This window comes from Schistosoma mansoni, chromosome W (assembly GCF_000237925.1).
Source record: "Schistosoma mansoni strain Puerto Rico chromosome W, complete genome".
NCBI classification, from domain to species: domain Eukaryota; kingdom Metazoa; phylum Platyhelminthes; class Trematoda; order Strigeidida; family Schistosomatidae; genus Schistosoma; species Schistosoma mansoni.
Window position 1 is genome coordinate 16,260,001 of NC_031502.1, and position 10,531 is coordinate 16,270,531.

Below are 10,531 nucleotides of genomic sequence, written 5' to 3' on the forward strand. Positions count from 1 at the left end.
CTAGGATCTTTTTATTTGACTTTGTAACCTACTGTAAAGGGTACTTATTGAGCTTTATGCAAATAACATTATTGATAAGTACAGGGAACTATACTTTTGAAGTAATTTTCCAAATTATTTATATACACCTGTTACTGCATATTATTTAAAAATGTCAACCCACCATGTTTTGTAGGACCACTTAAATTACGTTCCTTGCAAGCCACATCATCCACAGTTTCTAGAATGCATCCATACCTAAGACAATAATCAATGAGTAAGTTGTTTATTAATTTTTTGGCCTTGTTTGAGAATTTTTCTCATAGGATTTAGTGAATTCTATTTTTCCTTCTCCAGACGCAACCTATTTTCACGTGCTCAAAAAGATGCATTGACGGCCTTTTTTTATATTCATGGGTCTACGTATAAATAGCGTGAAACTTTTGTAGTAGGAAATAAGTAAATTAAGAGTAAAAAGAAAATGCAGTGAATCACTACATCAAGTTAACTTGTTTCAGTTATTTCGTTCATCGACCTTGATTACTGCTGTCGGTTCTACGTTATTGTTACGATGATAATTAATATAACTTATTCTTAGTCAAACAGTGTAAATTAGCAATAAGGTTTGTCTGGACCGTTGATATAAATTGGTTTACATGGTAAAAGAACTGTTTTCAATCATTAGAAAAATATCTTATTAACAAGTATTTGGTAGATTTAGGCAAAACGTCTCTACATAGAAAAGTGTTTTAGCGATTCGCCATATTTCAGGCACAAAACGAATAAGATGAGTGCGTTCGTAGAATTATGCTGGTTTGTGCCATGTGATACTGTTGGTGTTGTTTAATGATAAACTATTCAATGTTTAAGCACGAAACTAGTGAAATAAACTCCTTATTATTGTCCTGATTATCAATCGTAGGTGAACTAATACCGATTATTTGTATTTTTTATTGTTTTTGAATTCACAGAATTGATTAAAACTGTCAATCGTGGAAACAGTTAATATATAACTAATATATAGCTATTTGTTATCATAAATATTCTGCTTTATTTTGCTTTTTCGATAAATAGATGACGTCACCGCTGCAAATAACACAAAATTTGCTTGTATCCATGACAAATAGCAGCTGTTAATTATTGTGATTTTTAATTTACCAGCAGGCTTTCACTAAAGAATCAAAAACAGTTTAAGTGCTTTCGTATCACAAATGCAAATGCTTAATATCTAGACTGTTCATTTGTCTTCTTTTGGTGTACTACATGTAAATTAAATTGACTTACTCAAACATCCCTTATAACTACTTGTTATGCTTTTATTTTCTACTAAACTTTGCTCAGAACTTGTACTATTATTGTTATTAATACTACTATATTGAATAGGGAAAGTAAAGACTGCTATGTTAAAAAAATATTTTGATATGGTTTTTTTCATAGACACTATCCATGACACAAGAGTACATTGTCAGAGTTATTAAAGGTGAGAATTTCTGACCGTGCTATTGACTGGAATCTATAAAATGCATATATTGAAGATGGTTTACTCACTAAAATCTTTGTTATTCTCAATTGCATCAGTAATTTTCATTACGAATAACAATGACAGCTGTTCAATGTTCAATATATATACATAATGAAACTTTTAATTTTGTTTTTGTTTATTTTAAATAATACAAATTTGTGTGAATTAACTTAAAACAAGTTTAAAAATCTTCCTTTCTACTATTACAGTAGACTTATTTTAAACTCATTGACTATGTGTATATTTGATATTACTGTACTAAACTTTTCCGTTATTGTCAAATTGTCGTTTTGTGATTCTTCTCCCTGTTTTTCTTTTCATTCTATTTTCTATAATTCATATCATACTACAAAATATTTGACAACCATGACAGAAAATCTAGTTGGGAGACTGTTTTTTTTATTTTCCCGTTTTTAGCACTGCCTAAGAGTAAATTTTTATCTTCCAACCCATATTACCTTGTTAATTTTTATACAGTATTTTATGCCTACATATTTTGGTTTGACGCGAATTCCTCTTCACCTTTTATTTGAATGATTATGTAATCACCTAACTATATTAAGTTCAAAATAAGACTTGTTTTTGAAAATTTGTTTAGATCCTTTTCTATGATTACTACTTTTTTTAAAAAAAACAATTAAGGCTCTTCATTCTCATTACTTTATTTCTTGTATGACCTATTGAAATAATATGTTCATGGGATTATTTGTGGTCAGAGTGATATTGTCTTCCTTATGACCTTACCTCCCCCCAACCGTTGATTTTTGTCTTTTATCTGAATTGTTTATTTTTAAGTTCCGTTTTATCTTCGGTTGCTTTTTCCTTATATATGACTTCAAAAATAGCCATTGCTACGTTTCCAGTATTTTTGATCTGTCTACTCAGCTATTGAGTGTAATTTACCTGTCAGTATATTTACAGGATGAAAACACGTTGAAAGATGTGGCGGAAAAGAAATCATAGATAAATAGGGAAAAAGTGTTACAAAAGCCAGAAGTAAAACAAAGAACAAAGCTGATTCGCAATAATAAAAGTGAAGAGACATCAAAACAGATAAACAAAGACGAGTATTACTTATTTTTTGTTGAAAAACATCTACTTTTTTAAAATGTTCTTGTTTTTTTTCTTCGTTAATACATGTATTTGATTAGCGGACCGGACGATTGACAGGTTAAGGATTCTTGTCAATACTCCTAATAGGACACATTTTAAAGAAACACTAAAACTGAATAACTAAGCAAATGGCTAACAAACTGTTGATAGGATAAACATCAGGTTATTTATATTTTCAGAAAATCCGTAAATTAAATAAAAGAGTTATAGGGTTCCTAACTTATATATTTGGCATACTATTTCACGTACAGATTTCTAAAACTTACACTATTTTATATTATGTAAAGTAAAGAACCACTTTTATTTATCGAAAATTGGTAAGATTCTATGCTTTTTCTAAGATAATTCCCCTTTATGTATGGATGCTAATTATGTCAGAAGTCCATGTGGATTCAATTTATATGATCCAGTGCCTAAATGGATACAGTTTTTAATTTGGAAGCTGTTATCTTTCGGAATCAAATCTAGGGTTCTACTGCTTTTTTCAGTACAACTTGTTATGAAAGTTAATGTACTGTTTTGCCTTACTTATGGAAGTACTGAAAATTTTAAATATTAAAGTTTGAAATTAGCTACGTTTTTACATTACCCAACGAGTGTACCTAATTTGTGATTTTTAGCTGCTCCGTTTGGTATTTAAGACTTTTAAAGATGTATCTGAATTTTGTCGCAATTAATTGTGCTAGAGTTGTGAAAAATCTTACGAAACTGGAAAAACAAGACAGTTGATTATTATTTCGGATTTATATTAAAAGCTATTTTTTAGTTAAACAGATTTTTCCATTGGAAAGACTGTAACGTGATAACACGTGAATCGTTTTTAGGTACTTTTGCCTATAAAAACGAACTCTTGGAAAAGCCGTTCTGTGCAATATCGTTCAGAGTTCTTCTGATGATACAAATACTCTCGACAAATGTAGCATCCATTTGCGTTTTAAGCTGTCCACAAGCCTAGAAATTTACACATTTTTATCACTTCTATTTATTTTTGGCTTCCCGTAGCAGACATATTCAATGATACCAAAAGTGACGAGTTTATTCATAGAATTCGGTAATAGGTTAATCGGATCCGAAGAAGGAAAATCTTATTCCTGAGGTGTTGTTTGTTTGCTGGATTACGTAAACGGATAAAACAACACGGTAGCTGTCTAAATTACTGTGATGTAAATATGGCTATTTTAAGTGTTTATTAACTAAAGGACAGAATTATTTCTGTCATTATTACGCAGAAATAAAGGACATAAGTATATGATTTAGCAACCTGCCTAATATAATAAAACTCATCGAACATTTTTTAGCAGTTAGCTGCAGGTATGAATTACCTGAAAAAGGAAGTGCCTATGCAATTACTTTTTGGTGATTAAATATTTACACATTTTTATGTTTTCAAAACTAATAAAAAGGCGAGTGGATTTATCCGAGCATCTCTTACTGGAGTAGATGAAATGTCTCAATCTGCTGTTGTACACCAACAGACAAATTATAAACGGACTCATAAATCATAACATAGTTTACCGTTAGGTATACTGTTGAGCTTTATCGAAATAAGTATCTAATCTAAGTTAGACCACCATGGAAAACCTGGGAACACTGGACGGCCGTTTCGTCCTATTATGGGACTCCTCAGCAGTGTGCCTCCACGAACCCGCACTCGCGGGATTCGAACCCAAGACCTACCAGTCTCGAGCCAGAGCCCTTAACCGATAGACAACTGAGCTGGCATCCAACGGTGTTAATGTCTAACTTCAACTGATCCACGAAGTTGAGCAACCATTCACCAATTGTCTTCAGTGAGTTCCTATCTCACGACAGACGTGGTTTGAACTCCACTTGTCACTGCTTCTCACTAGAGCTCCTGGATGTACTTCTCGAAGTCACTAGTGAGCATATGATTATATTAATTATCAGAAGGGGTTTTGTGGAGATTTAACGTTTTTCATAGTTGAAAACGTGAGTCAATTGAAGTTAGCACTTATCTCGTTCAAATATTTCGCTAACCAATTTAAATAAATTTATTGGATAACTGAATTATTCTCATATTCTGTAGAATGGAAACTTGTAAAATTCTGATATTTAAGAGATAAAGATGGAGAGTTAAACCGATTTTAATGTAAAACTAAAATGAACTCTGTTTCCATTTCTTACTTTATCATTTTTTTTCTTTTTGAAAATAAGAGCAATAAAAATATATAACTTGACAATTAAAGAACATTTACTAATGGTTCTTCAGACAATTGATGAAAGAAACATACAAACATGCTTAGTAATAGATAAACCATAATAACTAACAATAAGTATGCACTAAATCATTACCTATTGTGTATTCATTTTGTTTTGTTTTAAAGAGTAGTCAAGATAGAAATCTGAAAAAGACAAAATCAATGAAGTGTTTCTCTTCTGTCCACTGCTTATACTTGCAATAAACTACATGATTGAACATGTTAAATGTTTTTTATACATGTGTACATTTATGTTGAAAAGGTATGTATGTTGAATAGCCTAAAGGTGTGGTGTGGATATGATGATGATTTTGATGAAAGGCGTGTATATGCAATTTAAATACGAGGCTCTTATATCGTTTTAATACAATAAAAAAAAGAAAGTGGAAGCGAAATGTTCATATTACTCACAGCAATAGTTAGTCAGTTACTTGGTTACTAGTGAAGAGTCATCATAAGTACTAAATTTTCAAGAAAGGCAATACAATGTATAAATTTAAGTTTTTTCCGCTTACATGAGTACGGGTTGATGAAACATGAGACAGTTATTTTATGCAATCAATAAAATTGAACTAGTGATTTTTATATTAAAATGTGGTGTTGCAGGCACTAGAAATCAGTGGGTTTAGGCAATGACTGACGTAACATTGACCACGGTTCGAGGCGCTTTTATTATTGAATTTGCTCGGAAAGTTTAATTTATGTAAATCATGAGACCACCGACTGGCTGACTGCAATAAACATTAAGCAAAAGCTCATAAATATCTTCGACATTAATTTGTTAGCGAATTATTATTTTGCCGGAAATACGTAACAATGTATGTCGAGGAAAAATTCAACAAAACTAATTTTAATCACGCATTCTTAGAAATAGTTTGAATACTAACCGTGTTCAGTTATGTATTCTGCAATTTAAAACTGTTTCTTGTATTTGAGAAGTGGAAATGAATGAAGGTTTGAATTCATCGCGTTTTAGTAAATAAGATAATTTTTATACAGTCCGAAGAATCAGTGACACTGGTGTCAAGGCATACATGACGTGGGGAATGAAGCATCATGTAGCGATTTGGGTAGAACTCAACACAAATGTTTATTGTTTGGAAAAGGAGCCAATAAAGTCATGAATTTCTGTGAAGATATTGAAAAATCTCAAATCATAAAAGATATCCGTCTCATGTTGCATGATGAATAACAAAATTCTGTGTCGATATTTTCTTTTTCTGTCAAAACTCATGTCATCAAATGAATAGCATTAAAGTGTTGAAGAAGACATTGAGATTGTATAGTATTTACTAAGCAATTTAGATTATCTGTTTTCACTGATGGTTTCAGTAGCAACAGTGTTCCTTGACTTTGCCACATATACTATTTATCTATGTTAACTGATTCTTGTTAGTGATTATTTAAATTTTTCAAGTCCAAAATATTACTTTCAACTGGCGGAAATTTCGAATAGACATGTTTGGTGAACATATAACCTTATCAATAGCATTTTCTGCATAAAAACTATAAGCTATCATTATTAGGATATGAAAGTCCTTTTTTGATTATTGTAAACTATTACACACATTATCGCCCAAGTGCAGGTCCTGAAAAATAGGTTTTGCAGAATACCTGCCTGATCTGTGCATATGATTCTTAAGAGCGCCATTGTGTGTACTTTTTAATGTAGTATATTTATTGTTCAAGTGATCAGTTGAAAACCTTATTCTGTTTCCCGGCTTGCCCCTGTAAATAAACCAAGAAATTGTCGAGTATATAGGTGATAAGATACAGGTGGGCTAATAACGAGATTCTGATTCTGTGGCTAAAACGTATATTACGAACATTTAGCGATGGCCTATTCAGGAGATTATTGGTTTCTAACATATGATTAGGTTAGATGAAAGGCACTGACAGTCAAATGAACACATGGAATTAGTACAGAAAGTTGACGGAACAATTGCGACCGATGACTGATTATGTTGAGAGATATGTTCAGAAATCTGTTTAAGAGGTACAACTGTGTTCATTCTTTATTATTCTTTAAATTTTACTGTCATTCTTTACTATTCATGCTCTGATTTTAGTCGTTTCTTTTGGTCCATATTCTTATATTGAGTTTTCGGTCAGAGTTCATACATATTTTTGTTTGTAATCCGAATTTCATACTATTAATTTTCTCCCATGTTGATAAGAGGGATGGTCAGTTGAAACAATGCACAACCTCACCGTCTTAAGTTGTCTATGAACAGATGATTAAGAAACTTTTTAACATGAAGATTTTATCATTTTTAACTATGATAATTATAATTTTCTAAGGATAAATGTACAAGTGTAAATTCACTTAGTATTGTTTGTTTGAATCTTCCCATTGATGTTTAGGACTGCAACTGGTCAGTCCCTAATGGGCATATATGCATACTGTGCTTATTGCCTCGATATAGTCCCAGAGTGAACATCAACTCTGAGATGCAGGTACATCTAGCTGACGAGTCCGAATAGGACGAAACGCGCTTCCTGGATTCCACTGCTAGCCACTATCCATCTTTGCTTAGATGTACAAGTGGTTTAATAACTATTTCATGAATTAGTTCCATTATTATATTTTAAAAAGTTAGATAAATTGTTATCGCTATCCCAACAACTGCCTAGTTAACAGGACAATGAAATCTTGGTAAGTATAATGAAATAATAATATAAGTGAATAGTATTGTTGACTTTGTCAAAATTCAGGAACCGTCTAGTGATGTGTATTAAAGTTTATTGTGTTGATTTATTCTTTTTTTTCTTTATTTTCGAAGTGATTCCAAATAAAAAGTATGAATATTAATTGCTTCTTACTGTTTAAGACATTTTACAAAATAGTAAATCGGTTCCAGTTAGAAGCACAAAACAAACATTAATTGGTTGATCTCTCTGTTTATCGACTTTTTCTCTCCATTAGTTCTAAAGGAAAAAAATAAAATTGATTAGAACAGGTGGTCGGTGGAGAGAATATCCTTTCTACTTTTATATTCAATATCACTTATCCAATTTATTTTTATATTCCTAATAATTTTCAGTTTTTTTTAGTAGATTAACAACAATCCACTTAGATGATTTGCTCATGCTCTCAATTTCAGACGAATTAAATCATTTTTATCATTTAAATAGTTATTTCTTAATTACAAATATGTTTATTAATACATTAATAAATCCATCTTACATAAGGGTATAACAAACCTGAATCTAATCTTATAATGGTTGAGTGTTCTTATAGAGGATTCGGCGAAACAAAATTTATGTATGAACCAATCAGATTTAAGACAACAGGTCTCGGATTTTAGCGCGGAATTCATTCACTCATTTGTCTGAATGATATTGCGTCATTATAGTTCGAGATGAAAACCCTCAATCTGGTTCCTAACACCAACCATCAACTGTAAATTATAATTTCAATTCCTCACACTGGTTTATTAACATCATTTAGTTCTAGTAAGCAGATGGATATTATTAAGATCATATTTGTTTTAGTTATATGACAAATTAGTACGAAATTCAGAAACCAGTTCAAAGTAACTAAGTGAATCCATTCGTGTATTACCATGACTACATAATTTAACGTGTGGTGGATAACTCGTATATATATATATATAATAGTACAGCTATCGGTCTTTCTCCAGTTTACTCAATCCAGATAACCTTAGGCGATAAGATAGGCAGATACCTGACATTCACAAATGATTTTTTACAATACTTAGGAGATACATAAGCGAGGTCGCTGATAAAACTGCTACTGGTCCGTTAAGGTTTTCAACCTAGTTATGGGTCAAAAATGAAAACATAAAGTGTTTTTCAACTTACCTAAAGCTGATGAAGAATACGGCCACTATGTATATACGATTTCCGGTTAGTGTTTAAGTAAAAGTAGCTTTTCGAATGACGAACACTTGGTATTTTTTTGTATTAAAACTGCTTTTATCAATGCTAGTCGGTAAAACGTATTTCAGTGAGATCATCACATCGAACAATAAATTAATAGTATCTTTAGAAGTACGCTATACGAATATTCATTCGAGTGATTTACCTTGCTTTCTTGCTTTGATATGATGAGATCTAGTAGTGGAATCCCGGACACGCGTTTTGTCCTATTTGGGGCTCGTCAGTTGGATTTACTTGGATGCCTTAGAATGAACATCAACTCTGCGATGCACGTACATCCAGGTAACGAGTCACAAATAAAACAAAACGCTCATCCTGGATTCCACTCTTAGTAATCATCCATCTTTGCTCATAATGCTTGTGACTTAAGGCAATACCAAGACGATCCTCATAAAATGCACATACGCCAATAAGAGACTTGTTTTTATTATTTAAGATTAACTTGTTGCAACGTGAATATACGCAACAAATCAGCAAGTAAAATAACTTGGACCAATTTCACTTTCAAAACTGTTGAGTCGTAATAGCACAATTGTTCTACTTACAATTAATATCATAGTTAAGTGCATACAACGCTAAAAATACATTTCTTTTCATCTTCAGAACATTCCAATATTCTCTGTCTAAGCCTATTCTGTTCGGTTCCCAATTTTTATTGAGTAACTCATTTACATGATTTGTGGTAAGAGGATATGGGTAGAGTAATTGGACAAATAAATTTTAACACTTATGTAAACAACAAACACTTCTGAAATGGAAATTAGGACTAAGAGCTTTCAGTTTTTCTTTGTAAGAAACAACATAATAGAAATTATATAAATTAATTAGTATAAGTGAAGTTAACCATTAGGCAATTAAGTGATTTGGTGATTCAATTTGTTTTTCTTTTTACTTTGAGAAGATTCATCTTCAAATGTTTTGAGTTTCTGTGATGCAAAAAGTAAGAAATGAAGGGCTAGAGAAATTTAACAAAAGGCTAATAGTTTAATCTAATTACAAATCCATCATTTGGTTTTATAATTTATAATCATAATGATTAACACAATTCGTTAATATAATTTAAAACATTCCGTTAACCAACAGAAACTGTGGCTTCTTATGAGTTATGAGTAATTTTTCTTGTACAACTTCATAACTGTTTACATTTTTCATAATACAAATCAATAAACTGTTGTATAATGTATAACTTCTTTGATTATGCGGTGTTTCATCGAGATATACTTGACTGTGTACATCATAAATATAAGGGTCAGAAATTTAAGATTTAAAGTAGCCATCGCTAAACAGTCGTCGTATTTTTGGGGCATGTGACCGAGTGTTTTGCTAAGCGATTATCCCAGTACTTGAACTGCGGTACTTGATTTCCAAAGGAGATTTTAAAATACTTTCCAACCATTTCCTCATGAATAATGTTGACATTTTAAGGTGAAATGAGGGTTGACTAGTAGATCTGATACAATGACGAAGTTTTCAGCTGTTCAAACAAACTTCGCTCAACTTGTGAGTTCAGCTGATGGAAAACTTTAAGGTTAACATTCAATAATCTTAATCACATACGTATAAAACTGAGACTGACTTCTATTTTGTGCTTTTATTTGCTGACATAATACTGTAAATAAATAAATCTTGGAACATGTATTGGATCTACCCAAATCGTGATTTTTCTTTCTTTCTAGCAGCTCGAATTATTGATGGATGTTGCAAAAGATATCCTATTTGATACATGCGGATAATAAGTACTGACATTTTTCAGTTTTTTTAAATTTAAAATAATGTAGATAGTTTTGGATAGCTA

The 10,531-nt window shown here is 31.5% G+C and overlaps 1 protein-coding gene across 1 annotated transcript in view; it reads left to right on the plus strand.

The window, feature by feature from the left end:
• Nucleotides 1-249, plus strand: part of Smp_171860 (kh-domain rna binding protein-related) — a gene marked incomplete at both ends in the record, with an annotated part of 35,475 nt that extends 35,226 nt beyond the window's left edge. Inside the window, one exon of the mRNA XM_018788757.1 lies at nt 176-249. Coding sequence (XP_018654268.1) covers nt 176-249 — 74 coding nt within the window. The remainder of the gene's footprint in view (nt 1-175) is intronic.
• Nucleotides 250-10,531: the final 10,282 nt, after the last annotated feature.